The sequence below is a fragment of the Hirundo rustica genome, chromosome 3 (assembly GCF_015227805.2).
Source record: "Hirundo rustica isolate bHirRus1 chromosome 3, bHirRus1.pri.v3, whole genome shotgun sequence".
NCBI classification, from domain to species: Eukaryota; Metazoa; Chordata; class Aves; order Passeriformes; family Hirundinidae; genus Hirundo; species Hirundo rustica.
The window spans coordinates 25,275,565-25,302,451 of NC_053452.1; the positions used below are offsets into that span (position 1 = coordinate 25,275,565).

Genomic DNA, 26,887 nt, shown 5'->3' on the forward strand with positions numbered 1-26,887 from the left:
ATCTGTTTTGATTGCTGGGGTGGTTACATTAGGTCTCCCAATTAACACGCTCACAGCCCGCCCGATAGCACAAGCTTTTGAAGGTAAACCGAAATGCTGCTCCCGGCCGATCCACGCCTGGGGAGGCGCGCTGGCCCCGGCGTGCCGCTGCCCGGCCGCGCCCCGCAGCCCGTCCCGTCCCGTCCCTTTCCCTCCGCGCAGCCCGGCGCTCGGGGCAGCGGCCGCAGCCGTGGCGGAGCCGCGGCCCGAGGCGCTGGGCGCTGCCCGCCCGCCCGCCGGCGGAGGCAGCGGGGCCGGCCCGCCCGCAGGGGAAGCGGCGGCTGCCAGCGCGGGCGGAGTCGGAAGCACGACAGCACGGGGCGCTGGGGCGGCGCTGGTGGCGGGGGCGGGAGCAGCTCGGCACTCGCTGCCGTGCTGGGGTCGCGGCTCAGGGACGGAGCCGGGCAGCGCCGGCCCCGCAGCGGCGCGAGGAGCGGCAGCGGCAGGACGAGGAGGAGCAGGAGCCGCCGGAGCCGCCTCCCGCCGCCGAGCGCAGGGAGCCGCCGGAGCCGCTGCCCCGGGAGCCGCCGGAGCTGCCGGAGCCGCTGCCCCGGGCGGCTTGCGAGCGCCGGGCTGCGGCGCCGCCGCTGCCTGCCGCCGCTCCGCGGGTGAATGAACCTGTCCCGGCCGACCACGACGGCGGCTTCGCCTCGGGCTCCGGCACCAGCCTCCCCCCGCGCAAGATGGACGGTTTCGCCGGGAGTTTGGGTGAGTGGCGGCGGGACGGGACGGGACGAGGTGCGGGCTGCCCGCCGTGCGGCGGGGCCCGGGGCGCGCACCTGCGGCCGGCGGGGATGCCCGAGCCGCGGGCTGGCGGTGCCCGGGGCCGGCCCGGCCGGTGCGTGCGAACACCGCCGGCGGCGGGAGGGGAGGGGATGCCAGCGCGAAATCTGGTCAGCTTCAAACCATCTGTTGCGAGAGCTCCGGCTTGCACTTGCCTTCTTTGTTCTTCCCTCGCCGTGGGTTTGCGCTTCCCCAGAGATAGTTGCTTGCCTTCGGGCTAATGGTTTGGCTTAGGTTGTTTGGATTTTTTTTGAAATGCTATTTTGTTTTTTGTCTCTCCCTTTTGCTCGGTCGGTCCGGACGCAGCGGGCCCGGTGTCGCCCCGAGAGCGGCGGGGGCAGCTCTGCCCTGTCCCGGCTCAGAGCGGCTCCGAGGGCAGCGCGGCACCCCTGGAAACTTGGGGGCGCTGGTGGCATCCGCGGGAATGTTAACGGGACGCTCGGCGCCTTCCCGCTGTCCGAGCATCCGTCCGTGCGCCCGAGCAGCCCTCCTGGCTGCCTGGGCGGCAGGTTCCTCTGCCGGAGCCGTGGCGTGATCGAAAGTATTTACTGCTTGGTTTTGTTGCCAGAAAACTGATAGGCTGTGCTGCCTTCGGTTTTATGAAGGCTGCGGGAAATTCTCACCAGTTTCTTGAAGCAGAAATACTCCACCAGCCCAGTTTTTGACTTGTTCGGGGGACAGGTTGCGTGTGCTGCCGGGCTGTGCCGATTACAAGTGTGAGCTGAACGTGTGTCCATACGTAAGAGTTGTAAACCGCGTAAGTTTCCATTTCTGCTAATTACAAGACCACTGGCTTTGCAGTGCTGGCTACCTGCTGCTCTCATTGTATTCAGTGTCGGTGCGTCTGTTGCAGACATTTCGTGCTCAAACTCACTCCATCTTTTGTAGAATAATAAACCTGTGCCTCTTCAAAAATAAGATTAATTTATTTTTATGTCGCTCCCGTAAAATCTGTAGTAACAGTGAATAGTTCTCAATTTTCTGGAAAAATTGACTCATTTAAATACTTCTGTGTGTGATCCTAACCTTTCAGGTTTTTGAAATGTCAACTCCAGCATTTTGGGCATCTCTCCAAACCAAACTGGTGCACCATAATTAACAGTATGCTTTGGTAGTTTGGCTTTTTGCCAGGTATACTGTCCTTGCTCAAGTAACTGCCATGGCCATTTTAGATCTGGCGATCGGGAAGCGACACATGGAGGAATTGTACGGGTTCTCTTCCCAGTTTTCTGAGGGAGGATTGCGCCTGTGGGTGACAATATGCAAATGAACCATGGTTAATATTTATGAGCCTCTTAACCCAGCAGAAGAACTGATCACCATATCAAAGCACACCGATATTGCTTTTAACTCCTGCAGTATTGGTCCCGTGAGGTCGGTATTTAGAAACAACTCGTTTTTGTTGGAAGTAGAAAAAACTCAACTAATATGAAATAATAAAGTTTTGCTTTCTTGCGTGGAGGTTCTGTGAGTGGGCAGTGATGTGGGATCATCGCGTGGCTCAGCACCTTGTGCTGGAGCCATGATGGGCTCATTGGAGCATCCCTTGTTGAGGGGGAGCTCCATCTGGACCTTTAATTTGTTTCACCGTTTATTCGAGAAGGCGCTGTGATTCTATGTGAATTTAATGAAGATTAAGCTCAGCTCAACCTTTTCAAATGTGTATTGTGATATTCACTGTTAGCTGGCCTTTGATTTTGCTCTTGTGGCGAGCACTGATGTGCAGAGAGGTTTTCTGGACTTGGGCTGAGAGGAGGGCATTCCCAGAATCTTTTGCTTTGAAGTATGAAACTTTGCGTGACTTTTTTGTTTCCAGGTTTGAATCATGCTGCTTAGATCTCTTCTGTATTTATAATCACTTGTTGGCCGTTCTAGCTGCTAATGAGCACATAGTGTTCGCGAAGATGTGTGAATTGTTATGAGACCTTTTTTTTTTTTAAACGTCTCTAATTAAAATCTAATGGCTTGAATTTAATTAGCTGTCTGCTAAATGTCTTTTAGGAGGGCCATAAATTAATGTAATTTAGAATGAAATGTAAAAATTAATTAAAATTATTGTTGGCAAAACTGTGCTCTCTATGTATGTGCATGCTCAACCAGTCAAGCAAGCTTATTAGAGAGCGAGTTGTCCTTTTAATGCCTCTTGTCATTATCTGGAAGGCAAAATGTTATTACAGATTGTGCCCTCTAGCACAGGCAGAAATACCTTCTTGCCTGTCTCTTGCAGTTGAAAATACTTTACGCAGCTGTTTTCTTTTGGCTTCCACATTGAAATTTTTATGAGAATAAACAGATGAAAGAAACCATCTTGCGTGTAATTTAGAAAATTGTTTTGGTTATTGGCTTAGTGAGCGCTTATGTAGCGCTCTACTTATGGGTATGCAATTTCTGTATACAGTAAAAAAATCTATATGAGTTAACTTGCACAGTTGAAATAGGTATTATTTTGATAAAGCACTGAGGTATTTCCCATTTGCTGTGACTTCAGTACCTTTAGAATATCACAGTGATAGTTGCATCCCATTTATTGTCTCAAGTAGGACAGTTGTATCTCACGTTTGGCATTGCCAACATGATGGCTGTCAGAGGGCTCAGTGGATTCTGGCCATCTGCTTTTTCAGATGCGTCTCTCGAAGTCAAAGAATGTGCTTCTGAATGGGAACAAGAAGTCTGTGAACTTGGACTGGGCGCCTGGGCTCGTGCCCTGGCTGAGACAGGAGCACAGCATGGGCGTCTGGCTCTGATGCTGCCAAGTTCCCCTGCCTCTCAGGGTCCTCATCAGAACAGGGGTGCATCGGCGCAGAGAAAGCGCTACTGATTCTGCCAAAGGAGTCAAGCAGGGACTTGTAGCGAAAGGGGGAAAAAACAAAAAAGGCAGATAAAAAAGCCCATGTGGGAAACAGTGCAGCTAAGGCTGTCAATAAGTGTTGTCCTGCTTCATCCCTTGCTCCTGCTTGTTCTGCACTACTGCCCTCCGTCTCTTCCGCTCTCACGCTGGTGCCTGTGAGCCCTGGCTGAGCTGGTTCAGACATGCCCATCAGAGGGCTGCAGAAGACTGACAGTTTTGCCAATAATAATTTTGCTTTTTAGGTATCATCAGGGACTGTGCTACTTTACTGCCTTGCTGCTTGCCCCTGCTGTTTGGGTGGGTTTCTGCCCAAATTGGCTTGTTAGGGAGTAGGAGAAGCATGTCAGGTGGTGGGAGGGCAGCAGTGGGAGCCTTCAGCTGAGGGCAGGTGTGACCAGGTGGCGCTGTCAGCTCTGAGAGTGACTCTGCTGGGTCGTGTCTAAGGTGTGAGATCTGCTAGATTTAGACTTAGGAGGAGCCAGCTGTGGCAGGCTGCCTGGGGCTGGTGAGGAGTGAGTGCTCTTTGCTGGGACAGTTTTCCATTGCTTTTAGCAGCTGCATTGTTTTCCCTTCTGAGAAAGCTTCTGCTGATTGAACTCTGTAACAATAACTTGTGGTAAACAAAGATATGGAAACATTCATCAGATTATATTAAAAAAATCACTACAGCCTTTTCCAAGTTTGTCCCCAGTGTGTGGTAACAATGTGGAAGAAAGCATTTCAAAAGGAAATGCTCCCTCCATTGTGGAGGTCTGTGGCAGAATAGTAACTCATAAAAAAATGGAGAAGTCTCAACTTCTGATTTCAAAACCATGGTTTCTGTGCAGCTGGGCAGGATGCCCTGAAGGTCAGAAGGAGTCTTTCTGAAGGATTCTCTATGGTTGAAAACATTTTCACAGAGAAATTAAAATCACTCTTGTCTTGAAGTCTCAGGCAAGCAGAATAATTAAGGATTTTTTCAAAAGATTCTTTGAGCCTGTGCATTTTTTTTGTTTCAGGGAAATAGAAAGTAAAGGAGAGCTGAAATTACTAAGTGGAGACCAATGCTTTGCTCTGCTGTTGTTACTGGAGGAAGAACTGGAGGCATAATAAAGAAGAATCTTTTTTTATCATTTTGTGTAATATCTGCATTTTGTTCTGTCACTGTGTGTATTGCTCCTAACTGCAGTTTATATGCTAACCACTTACTGGAGGGCTGACTTGGAGATGAGTTCCTATCATTTTGCCCCATTTCTTTTCCTGGGTGTTGTGCAGAAGCTGTCTGTGTCGGGTGGGTTCTGAGGCAGTGCTATGAGTAGGTGCTGTTCCTGTGCCCTGGAGGAACCAGCGCTGTCTGTTGAACCTGTGCCTTTGCTAAAACCCAGTAAGGCTTCTCCGAAGACCCAGTGTGTGGGGGCAGAGCTGCTGCGGGGCTCAGGGTGGCTCAGGCAGAGAGGATCTTGTGGTCGCTGGTGCCGTGAGCCTGGAAAGCGTGTGTGCACGATGATTCATCTCTGGCTGGGCTCACTACCGAGAAAAATGAGCGTGTGGGGTATTTGTCATTTATTTGGGCTAGAATATTAAGTTTTATCGTTGCCCGTCTAGACTGCAGAAGTGGCCGTGGTGCTGCAATGCGATTGCTCATAGCAACAGCGAGCTCAGCCTAATTCACAGAGCTCTCTGCTCGTGGGATTGCTGTGTGCTATTGTCACTGTGCTGGTCTTCTTAAAAATAAAAACTTTGGCAGGACTTCATTCTCCCCTGCCTGAGAAGGATGGCCTTGGCTGGTGCCAGGGGAGATTAAACTCTAGCAGCAAGGAGGGAACAGGCTGTTTGCTTTAGAAACTCGGTGGCGGCGGCTCACCTTTTGCTAAAGAGGTCTTTAGTTCATGTGCAGTGAGGAGGAACCCTTTGCTCTCTAGCCAGCCGAAAAGCAAAGGATTCCGTGTTTGAAAAACAATCCTATTTTTGCACGGAGCAACTGGCAATATTTGCTCTCGTTGTGAGTAGTATCTCCAACACAGGAGCCCGTTAGAACTCCTCCTCTTAGAATTTCTCCTTTAGAAAGGCTTTTAATGCTTGGGATGCTTAGAATAATTTCTAGCCTTAAAGTGTGTTTTTCATATTTTTAAACTGAATTATTTTACTATGGCAGTAGAGTTATCTGACAGGATTGTATCTTGTCTAAAAAAACCTACTCTGAAAGGATTTTTTCTTTCTATGCTTTATGTCATGAAATAATGTAAGAGGGGAAAAAAATTGGCCAAAACCCAGTGTTCTTAGAAGTTCTTTGAAGCAACATTTTGTTCTGTAAGCAGCATTATTATTTTTAATTGTGCTGTTAGTAAGTACAGGGTGATCTGCTTGTCACTCCTTGCTCTTCAGAGCTGCTTCCTTGGTATGGTTTGTATCAATTACTTGGGTTTATTTTTCCCTTCTCTTTTTAGGTCCTTGCTAAAGCTAATCCTTAATGAATGCAATCGTAAGGCCAAGAATGTTGTTCCTGTTTTACGCACACGTAACGGGAAGGGTGTTAGAAGGTAATTAATTTTATAGCACATGGCATGTATGATGACAGTGCAAGTCTCTCTGCTCTTGCTGGTGTTGAGCATTTGTAGTAGGGATATTCTTCTGTTTAGGAGGTGAAAATCACCTGATAAAGAACTTTTCATAAGCTTCACAAACTTCCTTTTCAAGAAATCTTTCTGCAGTTACTTACGAGCTCAGGTGGAACCACTGCTCACCTCGGTTTTCCCCTCTGTAAGCAAGTGAGCACCAGTTTAAAGAGGAATTACCTGCCTCTTTTTCTTCATCTGTTTGTTTAAATTGATGCAGAATTCTAGTTTTCTGGACTTTTCTTTAATTGAATGCTGAAGGATGGATAGCTGGACACCACACGGTGATGTGTAATTTTTTCTGAGAGATTGAATTCTCTTCAGGAAGTACACATGGGAATTCAGATTGCAAACGTTCGTGTCCATGGAGCGGCTTGGAGTCTGAACTGATCATTCAGTCAGCATAAGTGGATGGGTGGTGCTGATGGGGGGGTGGGATGTGGAGAGCAACACAATTTTTAATCATCATTAAAAATCTGAGTTTATTGCTAAATCTTGGAACATACAGAAAGTTTTTTCTCTTCTCATTTTGCCTTTTTTCTTTCTTTCTTCCTTCCTGCTCCCTTTCTTATTTTTGTTTAGCTTTTTTCGCTCCACAATGCAAGTATTCATGCTGTGATCCATCAGTGAGTGCTACGATATTCTTAAGCTTTCTGCCCTGAGTCTTCTTACTGGGTTGAACGAGCTAGGGTTTTTTAATTAGTTTTTTGATTGTTTTGCCTCTCAGTGGGTTGCCTCTTTCTGCTTATCCTCAATAGTTTCAGCCTAACTTGTTTACTAAATATAGCTGTGTCCTGTTGTTCTTTAACTGCTGGTTTCTTGATCCCTTTCCTGACTCTTTAATGGCTGCGCTGCTCTGCTTTGATTGGGAAGTTGCTGTTGATAGGGAAGGACCGCTAACTTTTACCAAGTGTTTGGAGAATCCAGTTTCTTTCTTTGGTTGCTGGTCTTCACTGCCTTTCTGCCCCATCCATGCATGGATTGCATGCTCTTGTAGCTTCTTAAGCAAGATATTTTTGAGTGCAAATCTGTCTTATTGTAGAAGTGGGCTTACTTTCTGTATTTAATACCTCTTCTTTCTGAAGCTGCTTGTACTTGTGACTGACTCTTATGCGTAATAGAAATTCAGTGTGGAGGACACGAGCAGGAGCAAACAGCTATGCACTGTAAAGGGATAAGATATATTTTGGACAATTACATGGAATTTCCAATGTATTGAATTGAAGAAAAATACTCACTGTTGCCTGTCCCCTGGTTCTCTCCTTTTGCTGAACCTCCACTCATTGCTGTAAATGCAGTGTTCCAGCCTGGAGTTGGTTCCCATTTCTCTGGCCAGTTTTGAGCTTGAAAAGTACGGCAGGGGGAGGCTGAAACCAGACTGGCGTATGTTTGATTGTATTTTGGATTTGTGTAAACAGTCTTAATGCATCAAGCTAAATTGGCAGGCTTTCATAAGCCTCTGGGAAAATTGGGAGTTTGAAACCCAGCGGATAAATGAAAAAAAAAAAAAAAAAATGGTTCTAAGCCCCAGACTTGGCTCACTTAAGGGAATGCTGTAAATTAGTTAGATCTAGAAATGTGGCTCAGTTAAAGTAAATGAAATTGTGTTTTCATGAGAACCTTATAATTTCAAAGAGTTGGATTTCTTTATTCTGAGTTGAGACACAAAAGCGAGAAAATGGCTGTTGACAAGAAATTTATATTTGCTGTCCAAACAAAGAGGTAATGATTTCACCACTTTTTATAGTTTTTAATGAAATTGTGACATAAGGGTAGTAGAAATTACTTTAAAATACTTAAATTCATTCAGTGGCTGAAGTAAGCAAGCCTGCACATGCATAACTAATTTAACAATCCCAAATATACATAAGATGAATGGTAGAACTATTAGTTTCCTTACAGTTTACTATGTGTTACTTTTTTTTCTCTTTTGGGAACAAAAGAAAAATGTTGCTTTTACATCAGGGTTCGGACAAGCTGTGTGCCCATCACTGTAGGAAAGAAGAGCAGTAGGGTGAGCTCGAGTTTGTTTCTGTCCTCCCCTTATTCTTGGTCACAAGCAGACCGTGCCATTTCCTTAAGGTGTTTCCTGCTGTGTGTGCATTATGTGGATCTTTCCTTCATAGAACTCGAAATTTGCATTGGCAGGCTCTGTTTAAACAGAGGCAGAGCAGAGCCCAGTCTCACAGGTTCAGTTTTTGAGGAAGGATGTCACCCTCCCAGACTAGTTTTTGGTTTTTTTAGTCTCTATTATATATCTTCCAGTACTTCTGGCTTCTGTAACTAATAGGCAAAGTTTGGAGTGGCTTTGAATTGTAGATATAGTAGATGTTATTCTTCAGGTGGGGCACAACTGACCAAATTCCTTTCTGGGAACATAAATATTGGAGACCTGGCCACATGGAATGGAAGGAAAAGTACTGCTGTTAAAGATTTTCTTGCACATCTCTGTTTTGGTGCTGATGTGGTGAAATAACTCTTTGAGAGGGAGCAGTTCCGAGGTAACTACTCCACACATCCATCTGGGATTCTCTGGAAGCAGAGTCCACTTCAGTTTTGTGAACATGCATCACAACTGGTACAGTTTGGGGGTTGTTTGGATGCAGTTTGATTGAATGGAATTTCAGAAGAGCATTTCTAAAAATGCTTTTCAGTATTTCCAGAGAGGTGTGGAAAGGAGGAACCTCCAGGGGTAAGAACCATAAATTACACTCTTTCAGCCGCAAGATTCAGAGGCATGGCAATACTCACATCTGCGTAGTATCACTTAGCTTCTTTAAACAAGAGCTCTAACAAGGAGGTAATTACAACTTTGTTTAAGTATGAAATTCTGCATTGAACTCCTATCCCCTCCTCTCCCAGCGTGTGCTGTGCAAATGCCATCAGAGAGACCTGGCAGGAAATCAGTGGTTTGTGTGCCTGTGGTGCTTGCTTTCTGAATTCTAAACATATCCATTAAAACCATGAGGCAAGAGGGACAGTAACAGGCAGTCCAAACTCTGTTTGTTTGGGTTTTTTGTGTTTTTTTTTCTTTTTTTTTTTTACAATTTTAATTTTTTTTTAATATCCTTTCACAGGATAAGCATGAAGCAGCACAGAGTCCATCTGCACATCTGTTTCCTAAGCATTTAATGATGGCATTTTTCCGTGAAATTTATATGACATATTTAAGAAAGATGACATGCTGGCAGTGCTGTTCTCGAGATCTGGATTTTTTTCTGTGTTTTCTATAATCTGTGACTGTAGTATTTTCTGAAGGATGCTTAAAGGGATGAAGTGTTGGTTGTAAACAAAGAGTTGGGTGATTTGAGATATTCTCAAAGGGGCTTTAAAAATAGAAATTGCTTCTCTTCCTCTTAAGCATAGGGAAAAGTGGGTCTTAGGCATAGTTGTAGAAAACAGTAAGCAATTCAGGTTCTTGTAAAACGCTTTTTTTTGGTTTGTTTTTTTTTCTTCCCCCTGCACACTTCATTGGGGTAATTACTGGTTCATTAAAGGTGATATTCCAGTATGGCACTATTCCTGTGCTGTTTGCTAGAATAACTAATCTGAATTTTTTGGTACAAAGTCCAAATAGGAAGAAACAATTGCTAGCCCCCAAGTGCTGTAGAGCTTTGGGTGGTGCATTTCCAAAGTCTGTCCAGCATATTAGGCAGTGATGGTATTACAAACTGATACACATTTTTATGATTCAGTTGGAAAATTGTGGAAGTGTGGAGATAATTTCTGTGTGAGATTAACATTATGCCTCAAGCTTCTGCATGCTAGCTGGTATAGGTGCAAAGAAAACAGGTAGAAGATGGCAGTCTTCAAATCTGTAAACTCTGAAGGTTAGAACCAGCCCAGCCAAGAACTGAAAAACAATCCCACTTCATTCGTGATGTGGACAAATACAGGCTAGAAGTTGTTGTTTAATCACAGACTGATTTGGCTTGGAAGGGAGTGAAAGATCATCCAGTCCCTGCTGTGTGCAGGGGCACCTTCCATTAGACCAGGTTGCTCCAAGCCTCATCTGATGACAAATTTAATTATGAAACACACTTCCATTTTTCATTTTTAGATGCCAAACCTTTAGATGTTAATAGTTGTTATTTAAACTTTGGAGGGATTCAAGCTGTGGGCGTCAGGTTGGTGGATGTTACCAATCTGTGATCTTAGTGTACTGCAGAATAGTTTATGATGGGTTAAATGTCATGGTGTACATTAGCAAGTGAAGGAAATACTTGTTTGGAGGAATCTTATATTGCTTTTTCATTGTGATAATTTGTCAGTGAGCTGGTGTGGTATTTTGTGGAATTCTCCTCTAGCATCCTACTTAATGAACTGGAGACAGGAGTCCAGTTTTTCTTTATGTTAAGTCATTTGAGTTTTGAACGGATTTTTGATCACACTCCTTTTGTGTGCGTATACCAGGCTTGCTGCTCTGAGTGTATTGTACTTTATTGTAGAAAAATATGAGGTCGGGAGAGCATTTAATTTGACTTTGAGTAGTCAAATGTCAAAGTCATCATCCACCTCAGACAAAGAGTGAAAGCTGTTTACTACTGGATTAAGGTATTCGAAGCATTGGTAGAGTGGAGATTTTACTTCGTTTCCCTCTCTGCCCATGAGCTCAGTTATTACCTTGCTAAATAATACAGGCTTGTGTGTAGAGATTCTTGCTAACATGCTTTTAATTATCTGCATTTACTTAATTATTATTTTCAGTAGACATTTCAGTTTCCTGCTCCTATAGCTACAGCAGCTTTACCAACAAAAAGGCTCTAACTTGGCTGCTGGTTTTTTTGTGAATGAATGGCAATGAATTTGCTGTTTGTTTTCTATAGATCACAAAGGGATTTTTTTTTTTTCTTCCAAAGCTATAGATAAAATGATAGGGAATTGCAGGAAAGTGAAAGAGAATTGACAAGAAAGCTTGCATAGGGTATTTGCAGCCTAAATTGTATTTGTCAGTTTGTGCAGATTTGTGTTTGATAAGATCACTTACATCTGCCTTTCAGCATTTAATTGAGGTTAACTTAAAAAGATAAAATTTTAATAGTCCTTATTTTAGTTTCCAGAACTAATTGGGAAATTTCCAGACTCTGGTGTCTGCATATGTATGTATATATATAGTAACACACCCACTGACATCCCCCTACCCTCTCCCCCAGTTTTATTTAAGGGATTCAAAGTCTGGCCACTCTTTCAGTGAAGGAACTTTTCCCAATATCAAACCCAAACCTGTCCTGATGCAATTTCCTGTGTTGTATCACTTGTTTCCTGGGACCCTGACCCCCACCTTATATATTCCAGATCTCTCATGTAATACAGCCCTATCTGGACTTCTTGTGTGTGATTAAGGCAACATTTGGTTTCCTGTCAGTATTACTTGATTATCTTAGGCATTGCAGTATGTATTTTGGTTTTGAAAAACTTTAAGCTAACTTTGAAGTTGCTTTTTTTTGGTCTTTGCCATGTTGCTGTTTATGGAGTCTTTTGCATACAGTGTGTGGGTTAAAACTCAAAATAGCCTCAAAGTTAAACGAATTAGCAGGCAGAAGAAGATAGAAATCTTTACTAGAAAGAAGTGACTTGTCTAGAATGAACAAGAAGCTGCATTTTGACAAACATCTTTTCTGTACTATCGTACGATCTTTGGGTATGCATTTTTAGAAGAAAAATGGGTAGGGTTGATGTTGCCTGTTGACTCTTAACTCCAGTTTTCTGCATCAGCTTAATTACTCCAGGATGTTTCCAGCCCTTGAGTCGCAGTACTGACTTAAACAGCCTTGGGTACAGGCTCCTGCCTTTTATCTGCATCTTTCTTTGTTGAGAAATAGGGGTGCAGAAACAGCCACTTCATAGGGATTTTCACTGCCTCATCAGCTTTAGTGTGTGTGTGTGCTAACATCCCCCCCTTCTCTTGGGTGCAGTTCATGTTGTGCCCTGCATTCTCCTCCTAGCTCCACGAAGAGCAGCTGCTTGGTGGCCTTGAGCCGTGTGCTGCCGTGCTGGGGAGCAGAGCCAGATCCCCACTGGGATTTGGGGTAACCCCTCTGGGGCAAGACCCTTGAGATGGAAACCATCTCTGCTTCTCTTTGCTGATCCCCCCGTAGATGCGGTCCAAAGTGATGTATGGAGAAGCTGGGTGGTGTGACAGCAGAGACTTCCATGTGGCTGGACAAAATAGGAGCGATGCTGATAATTACATGTCACATACAGTTTTGACTTTCTGTGAGCAAGCAGTTTTGTAGCAGGGAAGGGAAAGGAAGATGTCTGCCCCTGAAGGAAGGTCTGTAATTGGAGACTTGCAGGAGCCACCCTGGTAACTCTGTGCGGGGTTTCATGGGCATGCTGACAAGCACGCTCTGCAGCTGCTGGAGGGATGCTCTGCAGAGCAACTTGTGTTTCTTCCTATTGTGTTAGACTGCTGTGACATGTGCTCCTATGAATACCTAGGTTGTCCAGTGCTATGTAATTCTGTAGAACTCCCATCCCCTCTCCAGTATCTCTGTGGATGCCTTGTTGCGATTGTTTGGGGTTTTTTTTAAGTTTTATCCTGTGTGGAATATTATTTTCTGTTTTTCACTGAATGCCATTTAACTTCAAGCTTTTTCTCAAAAGCTCTTGAAGTGGTGTACGACACGCTTGCCATGTTCACCATGCTTGTCATGGGCAACTTTCTGTCATGTCACCCTCTCTCTACTCTGTGCTCTCCTCAGATGCTGACTTCTAGCGGTTTCAGAGTTATAGAAATGATTTTTGGTCTCTTGGAAACAGGTGTTAGTGTAGGTTTTAATCATTTACCTCTTGTGCTACGTGAGCCATTTGCACTCTCGAAATGGAAAACTCAATCACATTGATGCTCTGATAACTTGATGTCTTTCTGGGCCGCTTCCAGGGATCTTGGAGCGGGAGGGTGCTGCTGCTGTGGCACTATACTGGCTGTTCAATCCGACAAGGTTCTGCTCCTCAGTTCTCTTCTAACAAGAACCATCCTTCTTATTTAATAAGATAATGGCTGCCATATGGTTTTCTTCATTACCCTCTTCTCTTCTTCTAATTTTTCATCTGTGCTTATGTGCTAAAATCTTCCGTGCTAGTAAAACACTGAAAATAGGTAAGTTTCTGCTTGTGTAGAAACTTCTTAGAGCTACACTTTTTTAACATGTAGCAAATAATCACAAAGGCGTTTATATTAGGTTTTTTTATACTCTGAGGTACATTCCACTTATATGTTAATCGTTATCAGTTTGTTTTGTTTGACATAACTCATTTTTCCAAGGACTTTATTGCAGCAATTACACATGTGCAACGTGAAGCTTAGAAGGAAGTGCAACATCAGGTCACTGGGGATTCTCTGCTGCTTTTATGGCTAATTTTTATGTTTTGTGGTGTTAAAGTTAATGATTTCTCACTGTTTCACACGTGTAATGCATATTGTGTCTGCTTTATCACTGAGAGTATTTTTTTGAACCCACATGCGTCAATGTAATTAGCAGGAAACTTATCTTTGCTTTTGTAATTGAACACACATTTGTATTTAGGTGTTTTCTAGTACCGCCTCTTTTATTGATCTAGCACAAGTGACTTGTAGCAGTCATGTAGAGTTGTAATTACCAATAGGTACTGCAGCTCTTCTGTTATATGTTGTGATCTTTTTATTGTGTGGTGTTCTGCTCTCATTTTGCATTTCACTTTTCTACCCCCTTTCGAGTAAGCTGCATATCGAGCAGTCCATCTACTTTCTACCTACCATAAAACCCCCTCAGTTTTAGTTTTGAGGCAGTAATTTGTAGTCCTTTAGTAGGTCAGGGTTCCTGTTTGTATAAAAACATTTCTGGAAGTGTCAGCAGGAGCAAACCGGATGGAGTCAAGCTCTGGTGGTGGTTTCCCTGCATTCCCTGCTTGGAGGATGGACAGTGTTTGGGAGTGTGCTTTGCTCTGTGTGTGTAAGCTCATCAGCGTGGTGAAGGGAAGAGCTGGACCCATCCCATGGCTCAAACCATGTGGTGCATGAAGCTGTGTTGGAGGACTGTGGTGGGCTGGTGAGAGACAGCTCTGGCAGTAGAGGACAGCAGGCTCCTCCTGAGTGTGACTATCCTGTCTTGGGAAGCAAAGAATTTTCTACTTGCTTTGTTTTACCCTGCTTTTAAAACCCCTCCTCAGGTGAAGACTGCGTGCTGGCTGTATTTGAGGGCAGTAGGATGAGGAGGACAAAAGGTGAGCACTTGTAGCCCAAATGATGGCTTGTGTAAAATGTTTAGGATTGGCTGTGTGCCCATCAACGTGATAATGAGTGTGTTTCTGCAGAAAATCGGCCAATTCCTGACCCGAGCTGCCAGGACAGATGGTTTATCACGTGGTACCTGCCTTCTCACCTGTCCAGGGCGACAGCAGTAACTCTTCTTTTAGTTGTGTTGGAGAAACCCTTGAGTCTTTCTGCGGAGTTTTGAGGTGCTGAGCGTTGTAGGCTCAGCTTTGCTCTCCCCAAGGAGCCCAGGGCCAGGGGGCTGCACCAGTGCCACGTCTGCCTTTGACTTTGGTGGGTCACTGTTGTGGCTGTGTGGGAGGTTACTGGGAGGGTCAGTTTGTCTCTCTGCCTCCGGAGGATGGAAAATGTGCGGAAGTGAGCGGGGAGGTAGTGGTTTGGAAGCTGTAAAGATAACGCAGTGTAAAGAAATTAAAGAAGGTGCCTGGCTGGTGTGTGCTGCCCAGTACAGCCAGCCTGTGGTCCGGTTCCCCTTTGCAAAGAGGAACACCTGTCTCTGTTGTGGAGCTCCTCTCTGCAGCGTGCTGGGTGGAGGTGGTTCACTGCACATCACAGAGGTGAAAGTATCTCCTTGATTTGTGGCTGCAGGACGGGTGCTGTGAGGGAGGAAAAACAACTTGGTGTGGTAGTAGAGCAGTTGGGGAGACAGTCGGATGCTGTTGGACATCCCAGTACTCTCCAAATCCCAGCAACTTTCTTCTCCCTCTGCTGCTTTTCCTCCACTTCTTCCTGTCCTCCTCCTGCCATTCTCAAAAAGGGTGTACGAGAAGGCAGAATGGATTTCCCTTTCCAAAGCCTTCTGAGAAATCCACATATGTCATTGTGTCTTCTCAAAAATCAAATATAAATATAGTACTGTCTTCTTAACCAAACCAACCCCAAACTTGAAATCAGCTAATGATGTAATTATCCCATTTAATTATCATTGTTTGTCTTCCTGTCCTTATTAAGGCAGTTATGCATATGTTCCAGATGAGAGAATGTGTTTTAATTTCGTTTTACTGTTGCTGTATGCTAAATGAAAAAATAAGCCAACTTAATTCCCCTAGAATGTATATTTTATGGAAAATGTATATTCCCTTAGAATACAGATTTTATGGAAGTATCTGAAATCAAGGAGTCAATAATTTTAACTTAATACTTCAGTTATAAGACTTGATTTTGAACTTCATATTCTAAAGCTAGTGTGTTGTGGAGCAGCTAATCATAAGAAAGGCAAATAAGTATCAGATTACAAAACTTTTCTACATTAAAAATATGACCATATGTGCCTCTGAATAATTCCAGATGGAAAGGCTGCTGGCTTATAATTTGTTTTATATTACATTTCTTCAGAATTCTTTTTTGGTGAACATAAGTTGTGAATCCAGAAATATATTACAAGCAGAAAACAGTAGTTTATGCCAGCAGAATTGTAGGTTGGACATTCTGAAAGATTTCTTCACAGGAAGGTTTGTAAAGAATTGGAACAGGCTGCCCAGGGGAGTGGTGGAGTCACAGTCCCTGGAAGCGTCCCGAAAACAGTATGGCACTTGAGGATATGGCTAAGTAGCGAACATGGTGGTGGGTTGATGGTCAGACTCGATGAACCTAAAGGTCATTTCCAACCCTAGTGATTTGGCTTTGCTTGCTAGGTGTGTAAATTCCTTTCCCACATTCCGGTTGTGTACTTGAGCTAACAGAGGCGTCATGTTTGGATCAGTTGTACAGACTTTTTCATAAATTATTGTGTATTCCCTAAGTGGTCCCATTTATAGTACAATTCTTTTTTAGTGTGTATTTTAAGAAGCATATTCAGATGCTTATTGAGGGAGTTCCCAGAGTGAATGTGAAACCTTTGAAATAAAAAGGGAAAAACTTGAGAAGGTTACAGACCTCTGTAAACATGCAAAAACTATTATAATAAAAGTGGTTTTGTGACCTTGGCTCTGTTTGCTGACAGTAGTGCAGCATGGAACTCCTTTTGAAAGAAACATGTTCTTGAGAGCTTCTCAGCTTATTTTCTTTCATGGGTCCTCTTTTAAAATAGCCTTTTGTTAAAAAAAGAACCTTAGAAACAGGCATATGCTTATTAAGCACAAGTTCATCTTGTCAAAGGCAGTGGTTAAGTATTTTATCTCAGTAGTTGCAGCAGCACTTTCATGGTAAGGTGAGAAAAATGCAATTTTAGGTTATAGTTAATGAAACTGTAATTGTTCCTGTATGGGAGGTCACTTGGGACTCCTTCACTTCAGGAGTGGGTTGTAGTAATCCTCTTACCCTCCTGCCCTGGACAGCTTGATCATTCTTGATCCCCACGTGGAATGCCTGAATTCCTTTCTGGTCCTTTTTAGTCCTCGCTTGCTTACTCTTTATGAGAGAGCACTACCAAGTTCATTCAGGATGATCATTTCAGTTTTTACTATTGGTGTCTATTTATAGCATTTTCCTTGCATTTATGGCATTTCCTTTTTATTTACTAACTTCTGACACAGTTTTAACAGTATTTTATAAGTCCCTGTTGTAGGGAATAATTACTGCCTTTGTTAATAGATTCTTTATGTTTAATTTCATTCAAAACATCACATAGGAACCATGTGCAATTTATTAATAACACAGATGATGAGCTTGGCATAAAAAGTGCCTGTTCCAAGTTGCTTTTTCATCTATATCCTCTTTGTTTTTTATTTGTTTATTTCCCCACAGTCAAATTTCAGGACTTTAAGAAAGGCTATGTACAGTATTTACTTAATGGCAGACGAAAGTATGGGGTTTAGTTTTGGCCATGACAATCACAAAGAATATCTGGAAAACTTATTTCCATATCTGGAAACTTTATCCTTCTTTTACTGCTTCTTAGGTCTAAATATTGATTAAATTACTGATTATTCAGGAGTCATGTGAAATACAAAACGCTTCAGAGCCTTTAGCAGCATGCCCCAATGCCTTTCAATGGGCCATATAATTAAAGAGGTGTTCTTCATGTGCTTTGCTGAGGCATTTGCTGCTTGTGTCTGCAAAATGCGGGGTTTCTTTTTGTAATGCAGGCGAAGCAAGTTCTGCGGTATGTGCTTTTTGCAATAAGTGTAAATGTTTTTAAAAATCTGATCAGCTTCAATGTTACAAGCATGTGCAGCTTAAGAGAAATCATCTTGATTTCTCAAAAAGCATCATCTTTATTGAAAAGTGCCATTTGAGTAAAATAGTTTCTGGAGTACAGAACCTCCTGTACGGTGCTATTTCTGAAATACTGCTAGGAAAGAGGCCAGGATTAGAAGGGGAGCAAAATTTAGCAGTATGGAGGACTGGGATTGCTAATGGTAAGCTTTTTCTCATGCTTGTGACTGCACCATTTTTATGCAGGAGTCTTTTAAAGAGGGGTATTGTGATACTTCTCCTAAGCTCAAGTACTTCTGTGGTCATCTTTATCTGTGGTATAGACTTTTCTTGGTTCAAAGTCTATACTTTAAAGGATTTTATCACTTTTCTTTGAAACCTTTGCCCTGGCCCTTTAGCATTTTAGATGAAATCCATCCTTTAGGGCTAGGAATTCCCAATAACTGGCTTGTTTCTCACACAGAGTAAGTTTAAATGTATTCACAAGCCCTTGTGTATAAAGAGGAGGGTGTCTCTTTGCAGTTGTTTTGAGAAAACAGCGGAGTGAAGGAGCTTCGGCAATATCAGGCTTGTTTGCTCAGTTGCTGTTATAACAACCCCCTCCGGAGTGCTGCTTTGTAAATGACACCCTGCCTACTGTTAATTATTTTTAATTCTGAAATTAATGCTGTTTGGTGAGCATTTAACCTGGAAAACTTGCCTTGACATGTAAGGCCGATTAACTTGCCTGATGGTGTGGCGTTCTTTGCAGGCAGTTTTTCATTTTTTAAAGAGCTGATGTAGCAGCAGTGAGACACCATCTGGCGTTTCTTAAGGTTTGTGATGATTCCTCTGCATTAGGGTTTCAGGAAGACACTGTCACCACACCCTCCAGCAGCTCCCTCTTCTCTGGGGACTCCTTTTCCTTTTCCTGGTGTTTCCTGTGGTGCCTGTGAGATTCAGCCGTTCAGAATTTGACTTGTTTTACCAGGTCACCAGATTTTGATCAGGAGTCAGAAGCCCATGAGGAAAACCTGCCCACCTGTGCCCTTGGAAGGGATGGAAGGCTGGGTTGAGGGGGGTGTGCGTGACTATCTTGGAGTTAATTGTGACAGAAACCGTATTTTGGAGCAGAAATGTGTAGATCACTCAGTTACAGCAGCACCAATTTTCTGTGTGGAGCACAAGGAAGATGGTGTAGGATGGGTGCATAATCAGCTTAAAACGTGGCTGAGTTGGTTATTCAGTCTTTCAGCAGGAATTGCCTTTGAGTAGAAATCAGGCACGGAGAGCCTGTGGAAGTGATTAGCTGCAAGTCTGAAGATGCAAGATTTGAAAAAGGAGAGGGATGCTGTAAATGGGAGGCGTGCCTGCCTCCCCCAGCATATCCTTTCACACAAGCTCATGGTGTTTCCTCAGGTGAAGTGTGGGCTGGCACAAGACAGGAGCCAGCATTATATCTTGAAATAAACACTGAAATCTTTAATTAAAAGCAGCTGTTGGGGGGGAGAAGATGCCTTAGGAGCACAGGCAATTGCAATAACCAAAATGTGTTGAAAGATAAGGTGATGCATTGCGTAACAGTCTAGAGGATTGTTGAGTGTTAAAGCTCAGGGATACAGTTAATTTCCTCATAGAGAAGACGTTCCTCCGCATTACTCATTAAAACATGCTAGGGATCTTGGCATGGATATCTTCATAAATGGATACTTTTTGGCCTGAAAGTCGCCTTTTGGTCCCTTTCCTCTTTCTGTATGGGTATGTTAGAGGTTTTTAGTGTGAGTGAAAAAGAAAATGGTAGATGTGTTCTTGGTTCTGCAAAACATTGATGCTCCCTAGTAAAACCACTAACTAGAGGTTGTAATTGTTTAAAAACTCCCTGTACAGGTGTTCCCTGGTTAAAATGCATAAATATCAATGTTTCAGGTTTATGTTTCTGTGACTGGATCGATAATGGCTTCTCCAGCTCCTTTTGGTGGTCCAATCTGCTCACTTTAATGGTCTAAATAAGCAAATGGTGTGGCATGGAGATGACTGTGGGTTGCGAAAGTGCAACTGTACAATTTTCTTGTTATTTTTAGTAGACATGTCTAAACTTCTTATTTGTATAACCTTCCTAATTTAATGAACTATAGTACCGATATTAGATGCAACTGCATACTTTATTCAAATGTCTGAGTGGCTATTCAGTTTTTCTGGTTTATAAATGAATTACCTAGATGTATCTATTTAAATCCAATATTTCTGACGCTACACTGTCTTGAGTCATGGAGCCTCATTTGCTCGGGCTGCATTTTTGTAAATGACACTTGACAAGCCAGCAGACAGGAATTTAGGAGCTGCTAAGTGTTGGCATCTTCAGTTACTGATCATATTCTGTCACACACGCCCTCAGAAAGGGTTTTTAGGTATGGGTTTTTTGTTTCCTCTCCTTGCATCTGTTCACGCAGGGCTAAGTCTTTGTTGGCTGATCTGCAGGCGCACGTTAGTTGAGTAGTTTTTGTGTTGTATTTTTTTGGCAATCAGGGAGCTGACCAAAACTGTAGCTGTGAATGTCTTTGCAGGTGCCTTAAGCTGTTGGTGTACGTGGCTTTGCTTTGCAACAATGTAATGCATGCTCAAAATGTTAATTTGCAGCTTGGCAAGAATGGTGAGGAGTTCAGCATTTGGCATCTTTGCTGTGCTTTCAGTACATTCAAACACGTTTGATTGTATTCCTTTCATTAGACATCTCCAGAAGACTCAGTGTTTGGGCCAGCAAAGCAGAAAATCTTCTGAAATAATTCCTCCTTCCTTTCCATTCTCTTTAAGATTTTTTTTTTCTTTTCCTTCTTTTCAGATGATGATGCATGATTGTATAAATTTCACTCAGTTCAATAACTACTTGTACAGCTCATGCAGAAACTCTTACAATATTCTATGTTTTCCAAATGTCAGAAATACGTTCTTAGTAATGGTTGTCTGCAACATGTCTTAATCTCTATTTTTTAATTCTATATTAGTGCATAAATTCTCCAGTATTTTAACTTCTGAAGTTATTTTCACCCAAGTCCATTATCCTCAGTCTTCATGATTTGCTTGTGGGATTCTTCGTAAATGCCCACAACTTTATCCAGCATGGAGCAAGTGAGGATTTTTTGGAGGTGTAGTGCTGTTTACTTTTGTCTCCCTCACAGGCCATCAGTGAAAATTAAATTCTTAAAAATACTAGTTTTTCAAATGAAAATAGACTTTTCAGTGAGTAGATGAGAAATGTTTTTGTGACTACAGGAAGAAGGAAGATCAGTGTGTGTGTAAGAGACAGCTTATTACTGGCTTTTATCTTCTTGTTGGGTTCTACTGGCACCTACACTTTTCACCAGTGTAGGTTCCTCTTGTTCCACCTAAGTTATGACCAGGTTCCAGCCTTCATAGTAAATTTCTTTTAGACTTCTAAAGCTAACTTGAACTTTAGACACATAGTATCTTTATTATACTTATTAGCAAAAAAGTAATTTTTTTCTTCTGTATTCTATATGTGTAGAATAGACTGGTTTCACATCCTTCAGAGGGGGAGCAAATTCTGTCAACTTCTGGCTTAAATGATCAGATACTGAAATGAGTAATCCCTTGCCCTGTTCTTAACCAGCTCTCTGTTGGGAGGACTGTCCCTCAACATAAATCAAAGTTATCACATCAGAGACTGCTGAAGTTTTTTCGACATACGCAACCAAAGCACAGCAGGCCAGATCCCCTCTCCTTGATGGGGTTCTGTTGATTAACATCAGCTGAATTTCTGGCCCAGCGTGTCCAGTGCTCTCAATTCCCAAACACAGCCCTACTGGCTCTGCAAGGCGCCAGTGCCACATTTATATTGGAGGGAAGTTTGTTGTATCAGCTGTGTTACAGAAAATCTCTTTTCCCTGGGCTGTTTGTTACAGACTGTTCATTGTGACTTTGGCTGGCTATCAGATGCTTCTATTTAAACAAACAAATTTCTTCTCCTAGTTTTCCTCAAGATGTCCTGCAGCGAAGTACCTCTAACTGAGACAAAATGAGTGATACATGTGTATTCAATAAATGACATGGGATTTGGTCAAACACATCAGTAAAGCAGTCATTGAATTGTGACTTTGGAGTAGGTTCTAGTGGCCATAAAACAGCAACCAGCATCTCTAAAAATTTCCATTTTCAGGACACTTATATTTGTCCTAGATGTTTTTTCCCCTTCATGGCAGATTGGTGCCACCAGCATCTGTACTACCTGTGTTGTTGCTCAAAGGTGAGCCACAGGAAGGAAGGAATGGTCTGCCCTGTTTAAGGTAGAAGTCCTTATGTACAGATATGTCAAAGCAACTGTGTTTGCATTTCTGGATCGTTTTTTCCTTTTTTTTTTTTTCCCTTGCCTTTTCCCATGAGTTTCGGCACAGCATTTTGGGACATCTGTTGATAAGAGTATGTCAAAAGAGCGTAGAGTGGTATCTTCTATTCTTGCATTTTGACTGGCAGTGTGTTTTGGCTTGCTGGTATATTACATTTGTAATTCTATACTATGCATGCTGTCCTAGAATAGATCATAGAATCACTGAAAATGTAGGTTGGAACTGCTGGAGGTCATCTGGTGCAACACGCTCCAGCGGTGATGGCTTTAAAAACAGATGGTGTTACTCAGGGTCTTGCTCCAGTTGAGTTTTGAGTATCTAGAAGAATAAAAAGTTGCAACTTAACAAAGGGGAAAAAAAAATGGGTTGAGGGTGTTTAAAAGCTAAAACAGGTGGCTGAGTTAGTTTCCTTTGTTGTCCCTTCCTTTTGTATCTATGAACAGAGTTTGATTCACTTTTTTCCTGTAGTCTGTACTCCCCAAGATAGTGGAGAATTGAATTGGCTTCTGCTTTGATTCTCCCACAGCCTCTGGTCTTGCATGATGTGCTGCAGCCTCCTTACCACTGGCTCTCTCCAGCCGGCCAATCTCCTCTCTGCTGGAAGACACCGAACTGGACGTGTGTCTAGCTGCCACCCAGATGGGAATAATAATTTCTACCAACGTGTTGGCTGCAATTCTGCTCAGACAGCCCAGTGTGTGGGCAGCCTTGGTCACTGCAAGGGTCCCTTGCTGACTCCTCCCAGTTCCTTCACCTGGATCTTCAGCTTCTTTGAGCTGGTCATCCCAGCCTGAATGGCCGTGTGGGATTTTCCTTCACTGCTGCATGACTGCATTTGTCTTTGTTGAATATTGTGAGACTTTCATCAAACCGGTTTTCTAATTTGTCCTGATGCTGGGGAGCAGCAGCCCTGCACCCCGCCATTTCAGTCCTCCTCAAGGCTGATGTCGTGGCTTCACAGAATTGTTCAGGTTGGAAAAGACCTGAGAGAGATCAGAGATCAAGTCCAAGATCCAAGATCCAGCACCACCAGGTCCACCACTAGACCATGTCCCTTGGCATGTTCCTTGACATCTGCATGGCACTGAAATATCTGCAGGGGTGATGACTCAGCCCAGAAGTTATTTATGTAATGTGACCTGAATTTTTCCCTTAAACTGCATTAGGAGTGGGGTATTGATTACTCTTAAATAGGATGAGGGTGTGTCCATCCCATTGGCCAGATGAAGCAATATTGACCTGGGTACTGACGCATGAGAGGGCACCATTGAGATCAGCCACCAGTGGCAGCATTAGACCACAACCCCTGCATTTGAAGCCTGATGACCCAGACAGTTTTTCATCCTATGCCTAAAAATAATCACATTTCTTTTTCTCTCACCCAATCCTTATGTTTGAGCAATGCAGATTTAATAAACAGGTTAGTGGAATGGAAATTGTTAATACCATAGACTTCTAAAAATGCATCATTGCATTTAAGAAGGAATTGGGAATTGTTTGCGGAAAGCCGACAGTCCAGCAGAGGAATCTTTTTGTTTGTTTTTTTTTCAACCGGTATAGATTTGTGAAAGTATCTCATTCAAAGAGATTTGAGCGGAGAAGAAACTAAAGGGAGAATTGAAATTGGTTTGAGTTAACTTTTTGGTACTAATTTACATTGTTTAAACTTTATTGCACCGGCTGTGTGTGGAGGCTGTTTATGGGAAAAGCAGCTGAGTTAGAGAGGTTTTAAGGAGCATGCATGGCAGTAAAACCACAAAGTATCAGGAGGGTTCAGCATATTGGAACTCTTTTTAGATAATTTTTGCTTTAAAGTCATTGAAGTTTTAAAACTGTTAAATGTACAATTTGTTTGGGTTTTTTTTGTTTTCTTTATGCTTTGTGATACTTTTTTAAGCCCAACCATCCTGAAACACTTGTGCTCATCCGAGCCTTGAGATGCAGCTCTGGGCACGATTTAGTGGAGACAGGGGCAGGGGTCCTGTTTTGTAGGACAGTGAGACAACTTTGGGTGAGTGTTGGGAAGTCACAGCTGAACACCACGGGGCTATGGGCTTGCTAGGGAGAAAACAGGGATGGGAGAGCACATTTACAGCTCAGGGACAGGGCATGTCTGTGAGCTTTGTGGGGAATTTTCCCACCGTGTCAGCGAGAGGAATGGAGTTGCGGATAGGGGAGATGGCTGTGTGGGCAGAGGTTTTGTACAGCAGCTTAAGGCAGGAATAATTCAGTCCAACACTCCTGTCGTAAGGGGGGATTAGTGTGATAGTCCTGTGTTGTGGTGCTTTTATCCCTCTTTTCCTGTTCTTCCTCCCTGACACTTCCATCCCCTTCCCCTTGTCAAACTCACTCAGCACCCAGCACAATCTGCTGCATTGACAGACGCGTTCAAAGAGGTGTATTGTATTTAAAATATATACCCATACCTCTGCATTAGTCAGGTTAACCTTGCATCATGCCTTAGTGCATTAATTTTGCAAATCTCGCTCCATTATTACTTACACGTTCTTTCCGTTTCTTGTTTGTTTTGAACTCAAGAAGGTTTGCGCAACCAAGGGTGCATTTGCTCACCTTTTAATTAAGCCAAGCAGCTTTGATTGGCAAAAAATACACAAGTATGTTGACTTTCCTAGTGGACAAGTGTTTGGTAGATGACTTGAATTCCACAAAGTCTGTGGAAAAAGTATCTTCTGTGAGGCACCGAGGCACCTTGATGAATGAACATACATTTTCAGTATGGCGTAACTTGTATAAGCAAATGCGGTATCAGAACGTCACCTGCAAAAGATAACGTGGTGGTGGCAGAGATCAGAATTAGTGTGCTGGAAAGGAGCAAAAAATTATTCTTGAAAATTTGTGTGTGCTATTTTTTGTCCTAAATGTTCATACAATATTTTTGGTCGTTATATAAAAAAGAGACTTGATTTTTTTTTTTTTTTTTTTTGTGTAAGCAAAATAAAAACCTAAGATTTGTTGGAATCAATGCAGAAAAAATTCCAGGTATGAATTTTTACAGCACATTACTAGAGACACTGACTTTTCAAATGTAAAGGAATACAAATACAAATGGAGGCGCATTGCCCTCTTATTCTTAGACACTCGAGTTTGCTGAAAGCACAGAAAGTGATTATTGCTCAAGGTGCTGGATGTATAGATGATGCCAGCAGGAGTGCTTACAATAAAGAGAATGCCTTCAGTTTTGAATAGAATTCATACCTGTGTTCACCATACCCTGAGGAGTAGTCTTCTAAAAATAATCTGCTGTCAAATACAGGGGAAAAACTTGCAATCGAGTTTAACCTAAAGGAAGATGTTTATCTTCTTTTAATTTTTTTTCATTGTTGACAGTGGCAAATGCGTGGAGCTTTTTTTTTTTTTTACTCCTTGTTTTGTTTATTTTTGGTTTTTTGTTGCTTTTTGGGAGGGCTTTTTTTCCCCCTCTTCTCTCCATATATTTCCTGCAACTCTCCTTGCAGTAGTTGAATATGGAATTGGTCAGCAAGGTTTATCTGCTGAGAGGGGCTGCAAGTTTACCTTAAAGTGCTGTTTTTAGTGAGAGCAGACTTTGGTGTTGGGGAAAATTGGGGCAGGGTTTTGAGAAGGAAAAGCTCATGTGCAGTTGGGAATTTTCCCTAACGGTGCTGCAGGGAAGAATCATGTGTTCTGTTTTCGCTGTATACAATCACTGGAGATCTTGGTCTTTGTGGTGACCTAATCAAGATCATGTGCAATCTTTGAGTTTCTTTAGTTCGGCGAAAACCATTAACTTTTAGGCAGTTCTGATGTTCATCTCTGCCCCTGGGTGCAACCTGACATTTGCAGTTATAAAGGCGTTTCTTGGTCTGTCAGTCTAATTGAAATTCAACAATCAAATTAATTTTTGGAGAATATAATTTCTAATCATAACTAGTAATATAGTCATTACTGTGCAGATGCATCAGTTTGAGGTACCCTCATATTGAGCTTTTGGTTTACAAAAAGCTTGTGATAAAAATCTGATCCTGGTCTGTGAGTTTGTTAGATGGAGTTAGTGGGGTTGAGTAGAGACAAAGCAATTCAGCTTCAGTCTCCAGGATTCATCCAACTGAGATTGCAGTCACTTCTACCACAAAGCAAGAGAGAAATACAGAAGTTCCCACTCCTTTCTTCAGTTTTTTTTCCCCTTACACATTTCAAGTGCTGACTGAAGATGGAGCAGCTCTATGTGTGACTACCTATAAATAAAGTTCAGACAGCAAGTAATATTTTGTAGCATTAGAAACGAAGAGCTGGAAATCCGCTTCTGTGATGCACTGGCATTTTTTCCCATCTCTTGCTCTACTCCATCCCTCTGCTCCTCTGGCTTGGCTGCTGCATTTTTTAATTTCCCCAGGTGCAGGCAGGTACTTTAAACAAGCTCCTGGCAGGGACTAGCACCTTTTTCCTCTTTGTTGGCTGGATTTGGTGAGGTCATGCGGGCACTTGCTCCAGGAGCTGGGAAATTGTGTTGCAGTCTGTTCCAGGAAGGTTTCTGTGAGTAATTGCAGGCTTCCCTTATCTGTTTTGTCTTAAGGGTTTCTATTGTTAATTGACTCAGTTGCATGAGGCTGAGACAGCTGTGATAAGCCTTTACCAATTTTACTTCCAGTTAAATATTTATAAAACGTGAATTTCACTGTATGTGGCTCGAAAGTCAGATGGAGAGTCTCGGAGTGTATTTGTTTAATTGTCTGTAGCCAAGTACAATTAGCATGTACTGTATGGGCAGTGTAATTATCCTGTCTAGTAAGCATGCAGAATTCTCCCTTACTAGAAGATGATTTTATTGTTCCCTTGGTGTAGCGTGGGGCAGCAGTTGGATCCCCGTGCTAAAAATAAGAAAGGAAGATGTGCATTTTATGTATTGCATCAGCTTTCAGCAAGCTTAAAATAATGTATTCTGCAAGAACACGTC

General features: G+C 42.8%; 1 protein-coding gene across 1 annotated transcript in view; it reads left to right on the forward strand.

The window, feature by feature from the left end:
• Window positions 1–647: 647 nt before the first annotated feature.
• The window catches only part of EML4 (EMAP like 4), a 148,919-nt gene continuing 122,679 nt past the window's right edge, over window positions 648–26,887 (forward strand). The window contains exon 1 of the mRNA XM_040058237.1: window positions 648–747. Coding sequence (XP_039914171.1) covers window positions 723–747 — 25 coding nt within the window. The 5' untranslated portion in view covers window positions 648–722. The remainder of the gene's footprint in view (window positions 748–26,887) is intronic.